Source organism: Capra hircus, chromosome 10, assembly GCF_001704415.2.
Source record: "Capra hircus breed San Clemente chromosome 10, ASM170441v1, whole genome shotgun sequence".
Lineage (NCBI taxonomy): Eukaryota > Metazoa > Chordata > Mammalia > Artiodactyla > Bovidae > Capra > Capra hircus.
In genome coordinates, this window is record NC_030817.1 from 35,741,080 (window position 1) to 35,760,585 (window position 19,506).

Sequence of the window (19,506 nt, forward strand, 5' to 3'; positions counted from 1 at the left end):
CTTGGTCACAGTAAAGCCTCTGGGATTTTTCTCCCCCTCCGAACTTGCTTCTTCATTTTTTGATCTTGATAAATGGCGTACTGCCAATATTCAAGGCAGAAATGTAAGAGTTGTCTTTGATCCTTCTCTTCCCTCACACCCCTAGCATCACTGTGTCAGCAAAATCATATCATGTCAGTGCACACAACACATTCCACACCTCCACTAAAACCTCAGTCCAAATGAGACATCATCTCTTAGGTGTTACAATAACCTCCTAACTAGCTTTTCATCTTCAGTTCTTACTGGTAGTTTTTTAAAAACATAAATCCAGTCATTTCCCTCTTCTGCACAGATTCCTCTCATGATCTTCTGTTGCTTTAGAATAAAACTCAAACTTGTCACAGGTGGCAAAGTCCTACATGATTTGACCTTTGCCTGCCTCTTCAGCCTCATCTCTTACTACGTTTTCTCTTGTCAGCGATTCTGGCCCTACTGACTGCTTTGTGTTCTTCGAAATCACCATGTTTGCTCCGTTAGGCCCTTTTCGTTAACTATCCCCTATAGTGCTCCTCCTCTTACCGTTTGCATGGCCAGCTCCAACTTGCAAATCATCTCTCAGTTTAAATTTCACTTTTTCCAAAGGCCACCTTTGTCCAGTCTAAAGTAGCCACTCAGTGTGACCCTCTGTATCACATTAGTATTTTAATCCTCAATGATGACACTTAGTATTTTCTTTCTTTTTTAAATTGGTTTTTCCTCTCCTATCTGAATATGAATTTCATGAGAACACTGACATTGTCTTATTTACATTATAGCCTCTACCTGGTACAAAGAAAGCTCTCTGTAAATACTTTTTGAGTATTTACAGTTATATTCTTGAGAATTACCACTTATAAATCTCAATTCTTGAGAATTACCACGTACATTACCACTTTATGTAAAGTTTTACTTTATGTAACATACTGTCCTAATGCCTTATTGGTGCCTCAGATAAAAAGATTATCTATAAAAAGTACTGCTAATTAATCTAGGAGCTTATCACAAAATAACCTAAATTCACAGAAAATAATTTAGACTAATTGTTTTAACTATAATTTAGCATTATAGCTAAATAACCATTGATACCTGACTTATATTTACATTTTCTCACTAGGTACAGGATTTGATGGGGATCAGTGCCTTGGAGTTCAACTGCTAGAGCTAGGGAAAAAGAAAAAACAAATTTTGCATGGTGATCCTCTTCCTCTTACAAGGAAATCCTATCTTGTATGGGTTGGATTTTCAGCTGAAGGCAAGATAAATTTATTTATATTAAAGATATTTTTCAAGAAGAAAATTATTTCATTATTTTATTCCTAATTAATTTGTTTAAAGATAACTTGTCTATATTTTATGTTTAAATTACTTTATTTTAATATGTTAACAGAACTGAAAACTAGGATTTCCAGGCAAGGTAGCCACTGTTTTATGTACAAGATGTCTTCTTCTGATCAGAAAACTTACTAAGAGGGAAATAAATTTTTCTGAAAGTTTATTAGCTAGCAAAGAGGAGATACAAGTACCTGTTCAAGTTGTGGCTTTTCTAGCAGAGTCTGTGTGGAAATCAGGAATTTTCTATCGCTGCATTGTTCACTACAGTAACCACCAGCCAAATGTGGCTGCTGAGAGCACTTGAAAAGTGGCTAATCTGAGTTGAGATGTGCTATAACTATAAAATACTTTCCAGATTTGGAAGGCTTAGTATGAAAAAAAGGATGTAAAAAATTTCAGTAATTTTTTTTACATTGATTACATGTTAAAATGATAGTATTGGATACTAGATTGAATAAAATATATTATTAAAATTGCCTTCACATTTATCCCCCTTTTCTCATGTGGCACTAAGAAATTAAAAATTATATTTGTGGCTCACATATTTCTACTGAACAGTGTCCTGTTGCAGACTCAGTGGGTTATGACAGATGTTTGAAGGACACTAAGGCATGCCTTATTTTAAGGCACCTGTCAACCCTGTCTTCTGGCTTAAATATTTCTATTCTTGATGATTCATCATTGGAAACTCCAGTTTGTTTTTCAAAATCCAACCATTTCTGAATGTGTTTTCTATTGAGATATTAGTCACTTATGCTTTAATAATGTGATCATTAATAACTTCCATTTTTATCGGTTTGGTTTTTTTCTTCCAATTACCTATCAGATCTAGACCCTGAGGAAACTGCTAGTAAGAGGGATGTGAAGTCTCAGATAAAGAAAAGGACAATTGGGAAATGTACCATGCATTTCCTGAAATGGGGGCAGAGTAGGTGGGGAAACAGGGATGCTTACTTGTTCCCTAGGTAAGTTTAGGAAGAGAGCAGTGGGGAACTGTTGGGAACAGAACAGTGATGAGACCAGGAGAGAGGGGGAGGAAGAATACTAAAGACACATTTCTCTATATCATCACCTTGCATCGGGTTCTGCTCGTTTTTCCAAGTCTCTCTTGACTAAGGAATCATCAGATTCAAGTTTTAACTTCTTTGCTGAAATTGGCTTTTTAAAAAACTGCTGTCTTCCAGCAGGTGGCATAGTTTTCACTGAATTCATCAGGGTTTTTTTTTTCCGCCCTCTTTAAGTCATATCACTTGCAGATTTTTTTTCCTTTTTGTTCAGTTAAGTCTTACTCTGTGGTTAATGAAATGTTATAGAAAATAATCTTGGATTATTTGCCCTTTTGGTTCTTTTGGAGGAGGTGTTTGTTTTTTGTTTTGAATTGAAGATTAAATGATCAGTGTGTGTTTTTGAAAGAAAGGTTTATTTAACAAATACATAGCTATGATTCCAGGTGATTTGTTTTTCTGTTGGTATATAGGTACCCCATTTTATGTGGATTCAGAAGGCATTGTTCGAATGCTTAACAGAGGACTTGGTCATACATGGACTCCTGTATGTAACACAAGAGAACACTGCAAAGGAAAATCTGACCACTACTGGGTGGTTGGTATCCATGAAAATCCCCAGCAGCTGAGGTGAGCTATTAGAAAATGCTTAGTTGACTCTTTTTAAAAGTACTTGGAAATTCTTTATATTGTGCCTATCCTGTCAACTTAGTTAATTTATTTGTTTTCCCTAGTCACTAAATTAAGAATTTCTTTATATTCACTTGAAGTTTTCAACCAATTGCTTGACTTAGAGCTTATTGATCCCTGGTGGTCAGTGGTTAAGACTCGGAGCTCCCAGTGCAGGGAGCACAGGTTCAACCTTAGGTCAGGGAGCTAAGATCCTGCAAGCCAAGCCATACCACTCAGCCAAAAAAAGAAAGAGAGGGAAACTAAGTTTATTAGTGTGACTAGAGTCATTTCCCCCAGAGAGGGGGTTTCTGGGTAAATATGGCATTTCGTATTTTCTTACAGCCTTTTATTTTAAACCTTGATTTAGAATTGAGTATGTAATTTAGTTACTTTTTGAGGTTTTTGACTTAATTATTGTTATAAGGGATTCCCAGGTGGCTCAGTGGTAAAGAATCTGAGTGTAATACAGGAGACTTGGCTTTGATCCCTGGGATGGGAAAATCCGCTAGAGAAGGAAATGGCAACCTGTTCCAGTATTCTTGCCTGGGAAATCACATGGACAGAGGAGCCTGGCGGGCTACAGTCCGTGGGACTGAAAAAGAGTCAGATATAACTTAGTAACTAAACAACATTGTTGTAGGGAGTGGGCTAGCAGAAATTTAGTCCTTGACTGCAAGTGTAGAATTCTCAGTACATATTGTCTCTATATTCAGTATTGTGTTGAGTATTTACCCTTTTTAATGCATTTGGACATAAAACTTTTTTCTGCAAGTTGTATTCATTTAACAAACATATGTTAAAAGTCCTGACTGTATGTTCTGTGCCCCATGAAGATAAATAGGCCAACTCCCTGGAAGGGTTGGCTGGTAAAATCATTATCTTCTCCTGAGTCTTATGTTCTAAAAGAGTTAAATTGCCTCCAGTGTGGAAAAGAGTCCCTTACAACACAGAAGACAAGTGAACTCACTGACTTTTGGAAACTTAGTCTGGACATTGGCCCCAGTTTTCTCCAGGTTGATATTTTTCAACTGTTTAATATAAGAGAACAAATTTTTGACTTACTTGAAAAAGAATTGAAATAATTTTGTTCCTTGGTAAACTGTGGTTTATTTTGTCATATTTTATTCTTTACTTGAGTTAGCCACGTTTCTAGGAAACACATTCATTGTAGGCAGAACCCATCAAGGCAGCAGTTAGTTGAGTTTGTTTCTTCCTCTTCTTCCATGAAAGAGATATCTAACAGAAAAGATCATTTTACTTCAAGTCTTTAAAGTTAAGAAAAGGATAAGAAATGTGAATTGGTGCTCTACTTTAATGTAAATGTGGTTTTAAAGAAACTGTTAGTAAAATCCTAATCAGTTTTTCTTTTTGATAATCGCTTACTATGACTAAATCAATAAAGTATTAAAGTTGTAAAATGTTTTTAAACAAGAGTCTGTCACTTTGTAGAGAAAAGAGTGTTAAGGCAATTAAGATTATTTCCAATGTTCCTCCTAATTTTGTTAATGTACATTATATATTTATGTAGTTGGACTTGTTCTTTCTGAATGCAAATATTCTGTCTTCCATTATGCACAACTAAAATGGTTTTGTGTATGGGTGCATAATAGAATTGCTACAAGAGATTTTCAGACACTAAATATTCACACTGTCACCTGATACTGTGTGGTGAAAACCACTGATTTATATGAAATTATGAAAGAGGAGGAAGAATAAAGAAAATGAGATTTATGATTAAAAAAATTGGAACTCTAAAAACATGTTTGTTTTTATTGTATAGTCACAAAAAGAAGAAAAAGGAGTATTTAAATCTTACAGGGAAGGGGGAAACTATGTAATTTGAAAAATATTCTTGGGTATTGCTACTTATTGATTTTTTTAACTACTCTAATGGACACTTGATAATATTAGAAGATATTTATGAAAAGAATTTAAACCCAAAGCCCTAATTTTTACTTAGTATTTTCCTTTAAGAAAGTCATCACTCAAAGTCCTGATGAAAAGGCTGTATTATAAATGGATGCCTTTTGCTAAGAATGGAACAAGGTACTAGTTTTTTAAATACCTTCATGAGCATTAGAAAATGTGTGTATGGTACTTAGAGTATGCAATTATGTTTTTCTTATAATTTGGAGTACATACATTAAAAGAGTATTCTACATATATAAATCACTGTGATGAATGAATATTTTTTCATTCATAAATTACATAAGTACTCATCCTGATGGGCATGTATAAGTGCTTTACATATCGAGTCAGAAAAGTCCTTGCCAACTGAACTTATGTGCCAATTAACACATAAGGCATAGCAGAGCAGATAGATATACATTATAACCTTTTTACAATGATAGTGCATCTTCTGCTTCACTGTCACTAATATCTAATAATAAATACTTAACCTGTATTGGACATTTCATCATCTTTTTCTCTTATATGACACTTTCTACCAATAGTTACCAAGTATTTCCAAACTGAAGAATGAAAGTGAATATGCTTTATCACCTTTTTATCTTAAGGGTAATCTGTTTTATCATATGGATCCTGTGATAAGTATTTATGCCACAGTTTGTATATTTTGAAAGTGGGCATTTTGCTAAGGAAAATCTGAAAGGAGCTGATTTCATTTAGTGATTGTTCACGTAGTAAAGCTGATGTGGGGAGGGATTTTTGCAGTAATTGAAATATGTAGAGGGATAGTTTTTATAGTTAATCAGGCCTGAAGTATTTTTTTGTTTGTTTATTATATTTATTTATTTATTTTGTGGTGTCAACTCTTAATTGTGACACCTGTGATCTTCAGACTTCTTTGCATTATGCAGGATTAGTGGCAGCATGTGGGGTCTAATTCCCTCGCCAGGGATTGAATCCATGCATTGGGAGCACAGAGTCTTAGCCAATGGACCACCAGTTGTTCAGTCACTCAGTTGTGTCCAACTCTTTGCAGCCCCGTGGACTGCAGCACGTCAGCCTTTCCTGTCCTTCACCATCTCCTTAAGCTTGGAGCTTGCTCAAACTCATGTCCATTGGAGTCAGTGATGCCATCCAACCATTTCATCCTGTTATCCCCTTCTCCTCCTCCCTTCAGTCTTTCCCAGCATCAGGGTCTTTTCCAGTGAAGTCCCCTAAAGTACTTTTTTAAAAGAGAAATTTGGAATAATGTTATCCCAAGTTACGAACTTCTGGAAAATTTATCATGTAACAGTTTTTATGATATTTTAAAAAAGTTTTTATGGTGAGACTCTTTCTTTTCTGACAGGTGTATTCCTTGCAAAGGTTCTCGATTTCCTCCCACCCTTCCACGCCCTGCTGTAGCTGTTTTGTCCTTTAAGCTTCCTTACTGTCAGACTGCCACAGAGAAAGGACAGATGGAGGTATGCACAAAGCTTATCTTGACACTCAATTTGATGATACCTGCCTATAACACAGGCATTTAAAATTACTTTGATGACTTTTGTTCTGTATTCCTTACTTTATAATTAAATAATAGCAGTAGCTGGGAGGGAGGAGGTCTTGTGAACCCCAGGGTACCTGGTTGCCATCTCTGCTTCCAGGGACTTTGTCTAAGAGGTAAATGGGTATGACCATTAGGGCCTCACTAGGTAAGGCACTCACTGTCAGGCTTGGACAAGTTGTTGAGAGGATGTGCCTCCTGGAATTTTGTACCCTAGGCACCAGGCTTGCCTAAGTTTAGTTCTAGCCCTGTGTCATTGATATCTTGTAATTAGTAATTCTAAACAAGAAACAAATCAGCTTATACAAATCTAGTTTAACTAGTTCTCTGAGCATTAACCGTGATAACTAAGAATCTTTAAAATGGTCTGCAGTTGACCCTTGAAGAACATGGGCTTGAACTGTGGGGGTCCATTTATACATGGGCTTTTTCAGTAGTACTACAGTACTACATGATCCAAGGTTGGTTGAATCTGAGGATACTGAACCTCTGATTATGGAGCAACAGCATATAAGGAGGGCTTACTATAAATTATGTGCAGATTTTCACCTACACAGAGGGTAGGTGCTTTTGCCTGATGCACTGTTCAAGAGTCACTGTATTCCACCCCCTGTTTTTAAGTATAGAAGATAAAGTCAAACCATAGTATTATACAATTTGAATTGCAAAGTAAGCTGTAGAAAGGAATGTTTCAGAAAATATCTTATTCAGAAACTGCTATCGTATGATAAATGTTTAACTCTTGCCTGATAGTCAGCTGATAGTTGACCTAAGCCGTTGTTCCACTTTTGCAGGAACAGTATTGGCGTTCAGTTATATTTCACAACCATCTTGATTATTTAGCAAAAAATGGTTATGAATATGAAGAGAGCACTAAAAATCAAGCAACAAAAGAACAACAGGAACTTTTACTGAAAATGCTTGCGGTGAGTAAAATAAATACAGGGGGGGAAAGTTTTCTCTAGGATGAATTTCTTAATGGTATGTGAATTAGCAGTTTTCACAACCTAGAATTCTTAAGCTGTATCTGGTGGTATTGGTATTTTTCTCCCTTAAAAATACCAGTTTCCCAGTTGATGTTGCATATAAATATTTAAGATACTACCTCAGAACACAGTAAGAAATAAACTGTTTTGGTGCTGACTCCGTTTTTATTTTTGCTCCCTGGTCTGTACTGTAACAGGCCCTGTAGGCAATTTGGATGCTTGTTCATAAAGTTTGAGAACTGGCTCCAGCTCCTGCTCCTATCATATCCAACAGATAAAGTTTGAGTGTAGACTTTCAGATCTCCAAGGCTGAATGAGCAGTCTTAAGAACTTTGATCAGGCTTTTGGAATGCCTGTCTTTTGTTGTCCTCTTAGGCAACTCTGTGTGGTAAAAGTTTGTAGCCAGTGACCAGGTTTGGTGCCCTGGATGTTTAAGTACATTTATCTTTAAAGATAAAAGAACTTTTTGAAAGATAAAGTTCTTAAGTTTGTGTTCTCGTTCTAGGTTGGTTTATGAGGAGGAATATAATGTAATTTCTTCCCTGTTCTTCTTGTATTAGACTGTAAGCACCTTGGGGGCCATGACCATGTCTCGTTCTCTGCCATTTACTGGGCACGGACAGTGTCTAATACACAGTAGACCTCAGTATTTCCTCAGAGAGTAAGTGGCCCAGACTTTTGGTTTCATTTTAAGGTTGAGAAAAAAAGAGTTCTGAGGGAAAAGTGATATCTAAGTCCATAGAACTGGTTGTAACTTCAGTCTCCAAAAGGTGGTATTCACCACCATCACCTCTATGTAACACTGCCTTGAGTTTAGTATTAAAGAAATATAATTAGTTTACTGTAGAGAAAGTTTTGTTCCATTTACAAAGTCCCATTTGTATACCAACATGAACTAGTAACCTTTTTATTTCCTACTACACAGGTAAGGAAACCTGTTTAAGTTACTCATGCTTTAGTCCTAGAGGAGCTTTTACCCTGGAGTACAGTGTTCCTCAGCAGGGTGGTCATAGCACTCTGTTAGTTCTTTAGTATTCCTGTCCCCTGGCAAATGCCCATAGTTCCACCTAGTTACTAGGAAACTATACTACTTTCATTTCCAAATGCCTCCTGAGGCAGCGTACCACCCAGACTGAGAGGTACTATTTATAGATAAGTGATTCTGGAAAACTTGAGAAGAATGTGCAAGTAATACCTAAAGCGTCTGTGCTGATGAATCAGATTTGACATGTCTAAGTAACAAATAATACTTCCTTGAGTTGTGAGACTTTTAGTTGTCTTCAAAGTATTCATTTTCCTCATGTTGTAAATACGTCAGTTGTCTCACTTTGAGTTGTCAAAATTTATACCAGAAGAAAGTCCGTGTTCTGTGAGAGATGATAAATGAGTGTTCTTCATTTTATATTGCAAGTATAAAAAATATAGCAAGAAAAAGGAGGTTGCTTGCTAATTTAGAAATTGTATAACTGTTTCTAGTAGTCAGAGATCATAGACAATCATATTTAGAAAGCTAATGGGTAAATCTACTTGCCCACCCAAATTCACTTAGTAGCTTTTGTGTGCCACTTCTGGACAAAGTAATAACAAATAAATCATTTACATTCTATTATTTGTTTCGAATTTGCTACCCTGTTTGGTGACTGAAGTGGTAGAATGGGCGGGAAACCATTTTTAAATTTTAAATAAATCCCTTACTCTTCTTGCAATTTATAACTTGAAATGTTATGTCATATTTCATTATTGATTGTAAAAGTCACTTAGGAAAAAATGCTGCCAATTAAACTGACTCACCATCAATTGTAAGATGCTTCCAACTTCAAGAGATATTAAAATGTGTAAAAATACGCATCTTAAAATCAGAGATACAGTCTCAAGAAAACTGTTCTACCAGGAGTATCTGTCTTTTATTTTTCAAAAAGTTTTACTTAACATAATTTGATCCACCCGCTCTTTTTCCTTTTAGCTTTCCTGTAAACTGGAGCGGGAATTTCGTTGTGTGGAACTTGCTGGTCTAATGACTCAGAATGCTGTGAATTTAGCCATTAAGTATGCTTCTCGTTCTCGGAGATTAATATTGGCCCAAAGACTTAGTGAACTGGCTGCAGAGAAGGCAGCAGAGTTGGCAGCCACCCAGGCTGAGGAAGAAGAAGAAGAGGATTTCAGGAAAAAGTTGAATGCTGGGTAAGAAATACTCAGTTGTTTGAGTTTTACCATCCTGCAATATTGACCTGGTCTTTTCAATTGCTCTTTATTGAATAATATTGCTTTTTTTTAGTTATAGTAATACTTCTACAGAGTGGAGTCAGCCAAGGCTCAGAAATCAAGTTGAAGAAGATACGGAGGATAATGGAGAAGCTGATAATACAGAAGAAAGACCAGAAATACACAAACATGGTAAAATACATTTTTAAGGCAGTTTAAAGAGGAGAAGTGTCATGTGTGTGACTTCCCTCATTTTACTTGGCTAAGGGAAATTGAATACCCATACGTTTTCAAAGTGTCTTTTTGTCCTATTGTTGATTACAGAAGATTCCTTTATATTCCCATTTACACTATATTGTTTTAATTATTCTGTAGGAGAGAGCCCATTTTTCAAAAGTGCAGATTCCTCTGACATGCTAGCTCTTAAGTCAGGTAAGACGTTTTTGATTTTGTAAATATCAAGGAAATTTTGAAGTAGTCCTTAAACTGCTACATCTACTCAAATACCCCTTACTCTTCAGGGCCTGTTTTGTTGTAATTGTTATTTTTAATCAGAAATGTTTATGAAACTGTGTTCATTTAGCAGATACTTACTAAATGCCTATTGTGTGTCAGGTATTTGACTAGAGGGAAGATACAGAAGTGAAGTGGATATGCATATTTGATCCCTGCATAAACTTTATACCAGTTGGCTTTTAAAAGTATATACATACATTATTCTGATTTTGAAAATATACTTTTACATGTGTACAGATTATTAAAAGAGCATATAACAGATGACTGTAATCTAGTCAGTGGCGGGAGATAGTTGGGACCCCAAGGAGGCCTCATGGAATGTTTAAAGCAGAGATCTCAAGGAGGAATGAGGCAGCCAAGCAGAAGAGAATCATGTGGGCTTAAGGAACAGCATGTATGAAGTTTTAAGAGTAGTTCATATAAGGCAGAGAGCAAAGAGAAATTGGTGCTGGATGGTTTTGGAGCAGTGAACAGGAACCAAACCATGCAGATCCATGTAGGCCATGGTAAGGATTTTGATCTTTATTTTGGGGTTGCCAGGAGGCTGTTGCAGGTTTTAATCAGGAGCATATATGGCATACTGTGCAGAGGAGGGTTGTGTATAAGGAGACTACTGATGTAGTCCCAAGTGAGATTGATAGTGACCTAGACTGGGGTGGTGGTGATTGTTGAAGAAAGGGAGGAATTGAAGAGACATTTCCGAAGATAATGTAAAGGGTATGGAAGTTCAGGATGTGGAGAATGGCTGTCAGTTTCTGGCTTGAGTACTTGAGTGAGTGATGATGCCATTTACTGAGTCAGGTATAGGGAAATGTATCTTTAAATAGGAGGATGATGAAATTACTGTGGGCTGTTTGGGTCAAGAGCTCGGGAAAATAGTATCTCTGGGATGCAGATATAGAAGTTAAGATTGTTGACATGAGTATAACAAGTTAAACCACAGGTATGTGTAAGTGAGCACTGGGGAGGATCAAAGTGAGGAGAAAAATGAGCTTAGGCTTAGGGAATCCCCAGCATTTAAACATCAGGTAGAGGAAGAGGAGGAGGAACCATCAAAAGAAAATGAGAACAGAGAGGAAGGAGGTAAGCCAGGGAATGCATTATCTCAGAAGTCAATGGGGAGATCAAAAAGAAAGGAACCCTCAGCTGTGTGGAATGTTGTTGAGAGGTCAAATAAGGTGTTGGCTGAAAAAGATAACACCAGTTTGGGCTACATGGAGTTTATTGAGTTCTTAGAAAGAATAGATCCTGCAGGGTGGTAGGGCTGAAAGCCATGTTTTGGTTGGAGGAGCATATGAATAGTGAGGGAATGGGAATAGCTGTGTAGATAGCTCTTAAGAAATTTGACTGCTTAGGGGATGTGAGAGAAAATTATATGAGGGGTGAGGGTTGTGTGTGGCAGAGAATGTGTTTGTTTTCTGTTTGTTTCTTTAAGTTAGGAAATTTAAGAAGCCAATAAAGAAGGAAAAGTCAAAGGTGATGCATGTAGCCATTGATTCAGTTTCTTGAAAAGCAGAAGGGGTGGAATCTAGAGCACTTGTAAAGGAATTATTAACTAGCTAAAATAAGGCACCATTCTTCCTTGGTAATGTGAGAAAAGAGTAGATCTCTACATACTGTATTTATGTTAATATATTGCATAGTGGCAACTTGGGTTAGCTCTCATCATCTAATAGCTTTTATTTCATCTTAACAGTAGGAAGGAGGTCGCATATAGTTATTAGTAGTTTTAAAGTTGCAAAGTACAGTATTTTCATATAATACAGATTAAAATATTCATTATTATTGTAGGAGTCAAAAGTCTTCTCAGTTTTACGACTATTAAGTGAGGGTTTCTTTCTTATGAAAGGTGCAGTTATCTCTAGCAGCCAAGGACGAATAAACCCCTTCAAGGTAAACTCTTCCCAGTGATGTTTTCTATTACTTAAATACATTTCCATACAGAGAGAGATTTCCAAACTACCAGATGACCCTCCCCAGACTTAGAGGCATTAAAGACTGCAGCAGATTAAATTTTAAAATATTTAAGTAAGTAAATATTTTAAAATAAAAATGAAAGCAGCACTAGTTCACACTTGGACCAAGAATTTTATTTTCTACTTATCTTCTAAGAACCTACAGTTATGAAAGGTACTCCCTATTTTTCTTGGGGATGTGGTATTTGGGAATATGTGCATCAGTCTTAATTTGGATTCAACCAAATGTATTCAGTTCTAAAGGTTAGACTACAATATAAACTTAATAGAAATTTAAAGAAAAAACAAATCTCTTGGGTTTTTTTCCTTCTTTAAGCTTTATGAAATGCTAATACTAGTTTGCTCTTTAGGTATCAGGCAGTTCCAAAGAGCCAGCCATTTCAGTGAATTCAGGACGTTCAACTAATATTTTAGACAGTATGAACAAATCATCCAAGAAATCTACCGCATTTAATCGAGCTACAGATGATGAAAAGTCTCCAGTTATAAAGCCCTTGATTCCAAAGCCAAAGTCTAAGCAGGTATGATTTCAACTGCCTCCATCTACAGTAAATAGCTCGTGGTCTGTTTGTCTTACTTTAGTTTTGTTCACTCTTTCAGGTATGAGATAGGAGGCCCCGGTTGTTTATAACAGATAGTGTAGTGAGAGCAGTGGTTCTCAATTCTAGTTTTGCTTTGGAATCACTTTTTTAAAATATTAATACTTTAAATCATATTATATAGCTGCCAGATATTTAAGAAAGTATTAAAAATGCTCCCAATTAAACCAAGCCAGTGATTTTTGTAAGAGATGTGTATTAGCATTTATTTAGAAGAGACTCAGAGAGCCCCACTTATTCCTGCCTCCTGGTCCTCATGACCTTGTGCAGCCCCTCCCTCAAGTGTAATGGGATTATCCAGTAACTGTGACAATGATGAGATGTCACTTCCATAATTGTATTACTATTAATATATAGACCCAGGACAGGGACTCAGGCATCTGTCTATATTCTTTTCATTTCCCAGACAGTTCTGATGCCTGTCCTTGTTTAATGACAGCTAGCTTAGTAGCTGGCCCTAATCTTTCCTGTTCTGTGTTCTCAGTTTTCTTCCCAGGTTTTGTCCTAATTTTGGTAATTTAATCCCAGATTTGTCATCAGTAAAATAGGTAAACTAATTTGAGGTATAGTTTTTTGGAAGTTTTGTATGCATGTGTATAAATATTTACTTTTAACAGAAAACCTTAGGACTTACATGTTAGTGTAAGAATTCTAAATAAAAATAGGTATTTTTCCACCTTTTTCCAAATTTGCTCATAAAATATAGAATCATGCTAGATTTTGTTGCAGTATTCACGTTTGTTTTCACAGGCATCTGCAGCATCCTTTTTCCAGAAAAGAACTTCCCAAACTGACAGGACTGAGGAAGTAAAAGAAGAAAATCCTAAAAATTCATCATCTGAAACCCCAGCTGTGTGTCCTCAAAACACTGAAAACGAAAGGTCAGTACATAGAGAAATTTAGTATTCTCAAGATGCAGTATTCCAATAAAAGGCACATAGAAGTAGCAATACAAAATTGTGTGACTCTGTTATTCATTAATATAAATAATACATTGGCACATGTAGTGGGCATTCTGAAATCATGTAATTTTAGGGAAGCCACAAATATTGATTAGTATCTATTTACATTACTTATTAAAGTATGCTTTGATAAACTATATGTTTTAAATTGTGAACACATTTTACTGAGATACTATGTTTTTTAATTAGTTCATTTTTTCATTTGTTTGTTTTTAAATAATATAGTTACATGGGAGAAACACAAGTCAAAGATACAAAAAGATGTGTGGTGAAGAGTAAATCTTTTTTCTATCCACTCAGTTCCCTGTGCACAAATACTCACTGCACAATTTCTCCTATAGCCTTCTTAAATTATTCTATGCATTTTTTTTGGTTTACAGAAATGATAATATGCACATTGTTTTGTGCCTTATTTTTTTCACTTAAGAGCAGGTTTTGCAGATCATTCCTTTTTACTACATGAAGAGTTTCTTTAATCTTTTTACATTCATTGAATGGCTGTACCATAATTTATTTAGTTCTCTGAAAGTGGACAAAAAGTCATTGCTGGTCTTTTGCTGGTACAAATAGTAGTACAATTAATAATTTTATATGAATATTATATACATATAGCTGTAAGATGGATTCCTGTATGGTTCAAGCTAATGTACACTTACAATTTTGAAAGATACTGCAAAATTGCTCTGCATGGATGTTTGTATCCCCCAGCAATACAAGAGGCCCTGTTTGTCCACCAACTCATTATGTTACCAGATTTCTTGATCTCTTGTATGCTAGATTTATTTGAAATACATCAGCTATACTGAAAAAGTCACCATTTCATTTCTTAAAATTTATTTCTTTTTGGCTGCACTGGGTCTTTGTTGTGGTGCACGGGCTTCTCGTTGCAGTGGCTTCTCGTTGCAGAGGGTTCTAGAGCGTGTGGGCTGTAGCGGTTGCAGTGCGTGGGTGGGCTCAGTAGTTGCAGTTGTCCGGCAGCATGTGGAATCTTCCCTGAGCAGGGATTGAATCTGAATCCCCTGTACTGATAGGATTCTTAACCACTGGACCACCAGAAAAGTGTCAACATTTCATTTTTAACTTTATGTATCTCATGTAACCGGTATCTCATGTTCAGTTGCTCAGTCATGTCCAACTCTTTGCAGTCCCATGGACTGCAGCACTCCAGGCCTCCCTCTCCATCGCCAACTCCCAGAGTTTACTCAAACTCATGTCCGTTGAGTCGGTGATGCCATCAACCATCTCCTCCTCTTGTCGTCCCCTTCTCCTGCCTTCAGTCTTTCTCAGCATCAGGGTCTTTTCAAATGAGTCAGTTCTTTGCATCAGGTGGCCAAAGTATTGGAGCTTCAGCTTCAGCATCAGTCCTTCCAATGAATATTCAGGGCTGATTTCCTTTAAGATTGACTGGTTGGATCTCCTTACAGTCCAGGGGACTCTCAAGAGTCCTCTCCAACACCACAGTTGAAAAGCATCAATTCTTTGGCGCTCAGCTTTCTTTATAGTCCAACTCTTACATCTTGTATTAACCAATTTAATTTGAGGGAGTAGCTGTAGTTTTTTTTTTTTTTATTTTTTCCTAAATTTAATTTAGCTATTAAACAGTGAAATTTTTATTTAAGAAGATTAAATTTTTTATACTTTCAACAGCCTATACAGAAGAAAAGTGATCAGTAAATGTTAAATATTTGCATTAAATCTTCAGGTGTGACCTAAAAAACAGTTTGTGTCAGAACTGAAATCTGGTAACATTGACATTTATGCTGTGTCCATGCTTTACATAATGGTAGAAGAACTGACCTAGGCTCCCAGGTCAGCTGTGCTAGCAGGAGAAAGGAGCTTGAGAGAAATCATGAAGATTTCAAATAGCTGGTTTAGGGAATGGAGAAAGGCTACCAAGAATTCATGGGAGGGTTTTATTGGACTAGAGGGGCTAAGGAAGATTGGAGACCTTGAGCATGTCAATATTCATTAAAGAGTTCACAGGTGCTGTGCTTGGAAAATATAAATGTGAATAATCCCTTTGAATTGATCTTACAAAGGATTTCTTTCAACTCATTATTCCTGTAGTCTCTAGGCAGTTTTAAGTAATATGTAATTATGAATATTAACAAGTATAATTAATTGTGTCTGTCTTACATTATATATATAGGTATGCAAAGACTAATGGTTAATTACTCACCTGAAAAATCATAAAACACTCCAGAACTGTCTTAAGTATAAAATTTTTTTTTTGCATAATTGCTATTTTAGGCCTAAGACCGGGTTCCAGATGTGGCTGGAAGAAAACAGAAGTCATATTTTGTCTGACAATCCTGACTTTTCAGATGAAGCAGACATAATAAAAGAAGGAATGGTTCGATTTAAAGTACTGTCAACTGAAGAAAGGAAGGTAAGAATAATTGTACTGAGATTGAGACTTTGGTGAATTCCTGGCTTTTAAAAATTCTTATAGAAAATGCTTTTTTTCTGTGTTTTAAAATTGAATACACTCAGCCTCTTGGTGGAGAGGAGATGCAACAAACAAAATGTCAGTTTTGACATCTAGATCTATATAATAATTATTTAGTGTTGATGGTTAATTTTTTGGCAGATATACTACCTACATCTGTATAAGTTTCTGCATATTGTAAGTTAGGGGAATAGCCCAAGAAAAAGTACATTGCTTTTAAGTCAGAATCAAATAAAATTAGTAAGGAAAACTGAAATTAATTCACATTGTTGGACAACTGCTTTAGAGTCCTTGTAAGCAGAATTTCTTAAAATACTATTTACTTACACATTGAATACTAAATGAGAATACTGCTTTGTGAGGAAACAATCCGTGTTCTGTTCTAGCCTTTCATGTGGAAATTAGGACAGGTGACTTGTACCTATCGCTTCTTAGGTCATTCTCTGCCATGTAGAAAAAGGCTAGGAGCGGCTTTCTTTTACAAGGGGAAGGAATGTGTATGTTGTATCAAATCTCAGACTTACCTTCCCCAGGGATGACAAGGGTGCAGCAATGGGTACCTTGTGACATAGATATTTTACCTTGATAAACTGGTTTTACAAAATAAATGTATTGCAAAATGACGAAACTAGAAACTAGTCTAACCACCTCTCACCTTCTTTAGAATCTCATTAGCATCTTTGTGTTTCTCATTTTTTGTGAGCATTTATAAAAGGATAAAAATTCTAAAGTATTAAATAAAATGGCATCTGAATGAATAAGACCATAAGCTGAAACTGTCAGCTTATGCAGGAAAAGAGGAAGAGACGTGGCAAAACTTGTGGTCGTGTTTTTGAATACTTAAAATGTAATCAGTATTTTTAGTGTAAACCTTAAACATTTCTTTAATCCAGTCTGTTAATGTGAAAAATTCTACAGGTCACATGTACCCTTTTCAATAATAATGACTGGGAAGGAAAATAAAGTAGGAGGAGGAGGAGCTGTTAGAGATTAAAAGAGGTTTAAGAAATAAATGAGTGAACCCTGTTAGGTTCTCGCTTACTGAATAGAAACCAATCCCAAAAGAACGTATACCGTATGTAATATTTGTGACATGACAAAGTGATGGGGTGAAGATCAGAGTACTGATTGCCAGGGGATGGGGCCTGGGAGAGGAATAGGGCAGGGCAGCATGAGGGATACTCGTTCTTGTGGAACTGTTCTATATCCTGAATGTGGTGGTAAATACACAGCCTACAGTAGAATTACACACATACACACACAAATGAGTTGAAATAAAAAGGTTTTATCGATGTCAATATCCTAGCTGTAATAGTACAGTATAGTTTTGCAAGATGCAACCATTGAGGGAAACTGAGTAAAGGGGACACGGGGGCTTTCTGTATTATTTCCTCAACTGCATGGAATCTCTATCTCTAATCTCAAAATAAAAGGTTTCTTTTTTAAACAGTACCTGTAGTTACAGTGTTTTGCTCTTAATATGGTTAAATACAAGCAGAGTTTAGATTGAAATATTATAGTTAGAATGTAAATTTTTTACAATTAAATAATAAGCAATTTATTTTTTTAAAGAATGAGAACCCTTAATGATCGCAATTCAAGTGCTAATTATGCTGCTTTATGGCATAATGTTTCCTGTAAAAGTAAAGAAATCATTTCCTTCCTATTAATTTGTTATTTCCTAAAAATCTTTTCTCTTTGAATATTTTTACAAAGGCATGGGCTGCCAAGGCCAAAGGAGGAACTGCAAGTGATGGAGCTGAAGAAAAGAAGCGAAAACGTGTGGTCGATGAAAGTCAGGAAATTGAAAACCAGGAAGAAAAAATGAAGAATTTGAATTTACCTAAAAAGCAAAAACCTTTAGATCTTTCTACAAATCAGAAACTGTCAGCTTTTGCTTTTAAGCAGGAATAGAGTAAGGAGGTAAATTTAGAACTTAGGAGAGTAATGGATCTTTGGTGAATCTAGACCTTTAAAAAAATCTGTAGGAAACTCTTTAAGTATTTTTGAAAGAGTTTAAAGATTGCTGTTTGTCTTTATAAGATAATCCAGTAACTATATTGGTGTAAGTAGTGGGGCATCTGTAAAAACTGTCATCTCTGCAGATTGCTCTGCCCCCAAATGGAGGGCCATTCAGAAGCATGACCATGGCCACTGACTGGAGGCCACTGTCATGTCCCATTGGAAGCTGGATTGATTTTGTTTCTTACCTTCAAAATCATCAAAGCCAAGGTCTTAAAATCTCTGAGCATTGAAGCACCTTCTAGAGTGTTTCTTGTTTGGTAAATATCATATTGGCAAGTGCTACGAAAGTCCTCTTCCAAAGTGTGTTACTATAGATTGCTGTTATGTCTGTACTGGACCCAGGGGACCATATTTTTTTTCATATGGGCCCTAAACATGTAAATAATTTTGTAGATGAGACCTTTGTTTTGGAAATTTCTTCATATATTACTTTTATCTGTTTGTATTGCCTGTTTTTTAAAAAATAAAACTTACGTTTTCATGTTAAGCTTAATACGGTCTTCACATTGTATTTCCATGAAATGGAAGTGTTTCTAGAAAATATATTTTATGTTTATTACCATAATTTGCACTACCCCCATCTTGTTTTTGTTGTTGTTCAGTCGCTAAGTCACGTCTGACTCTGCGACCCCATGAACTGTAGCCTACCAGGTTCCTCCATCCATGGGATTTTCCAGGCAAGAATACTGGAGTGGGTTGCCATTTCCTTCTCCAGGAGATCTTCCCGACTCAGGGATTGAAACCCGGTCTCCCACATTGTAGGCAGATGCTTTACTGTCTGAGCCACCAGGGAAGCTCATTTGTAACAGTGTTACAAACCCCCATCCATAGTACTTCAGGCAGTCTGTTTACCAAATCGAATCCCTTGAATCTGTTCATCACCTCCACTGTATAAATCATAAGGGATTTGATTTAGGTCATACCTGAATAACCTAATGGTTTCCCCTACTTTCTTCAATATGAGCGTGAATTTTGCAGTGAGGCGCTCACGATCTGAGCCATAGTCAGCTCCAGGTCTTGTTTTTGCTGACTGTGTAGAGCTTCTCCATCTTTGGCTGCACAGAACATGAAAGAAAGTGAAAGTGTTAGTCGCTCAGTCATGTCTGACTGTTTGCAACCCCGTGGACTGTATAGCCCACCAAGCTTCTCTGTCCATGGAATTCTCCAGGCCAGAGTGGGTTGCCATTTCCTTCTCCAGGGGATCTTGCCAACCCAGGGAGTTTACCCCAGGTCTCCCACATTGCTGACAGATTCTTCACCATCTGAGCCACCTAATTTCAGTATTGACCATCTGGTGATATCTGTGTAGAG

At 36.4% G+C, this 19,506-nt stretch overlaps 1 protein-coding gene across 2 annotated transcripts in view; it reads left to right on the forward strand.

The window, feature by feature from the left end:
• The window catches only part of WDHD1 (WD repeat and HMG-box DNA binding protein 1), a 50,394-nt gene extending 31,706 nt beyond the window's left edge, over nt 1-18,688 (forward strand). Inside the window, exons 15-26 of one of the 2 annotated variants that reach the window (XM_018054116.1) lie at nt 1,136-1,273; nt 2,831-2,987; nt 6,286-6,400; nt 7,275-7,406; nt 9,430-9,647; nt 9,742-9,860; nt 10,044-10,100; nt 12,034-12,077; nt 12,511-12,681; nt 13,510-13,640; nt 15,972-16,110; nt 17,887-18,688. In XM_018054116.1, coding sequence (XP_017909605.1) covers nt 1,136-1,273; nt 2,831-2,987; nt 6,286-6,400; nt 7,275-7,406; nt 9,430-9,647; nt 9,742-9,860; nt 10,044-10,100; nt 12,034-12,077; nt 12,511-12,681; nt 13,510-13,640; nt 15,972-16,110; nt 17,887-18,084 — 1,619 coding nt within the window. In that variant the 3' untranslated portion in view covers nt 18,085-18,688. Of the gene's footprint in view, nt 1-1,135; nt 1,274-2,830; nt 2,988-6,285; nt 6,401-7,274; nt 7,407-9,429; nt 9,648-9,741; nt 9,861-10,043; nt 10,101-12,033; nt 12,078-12,510; nt 12,682-13,509; nt 13,641-15,971; nt 16,111-17,886 lie in introns of those variants that run through there. The other variant, XM_018054117.1, reaches the window with a different exon arrangement.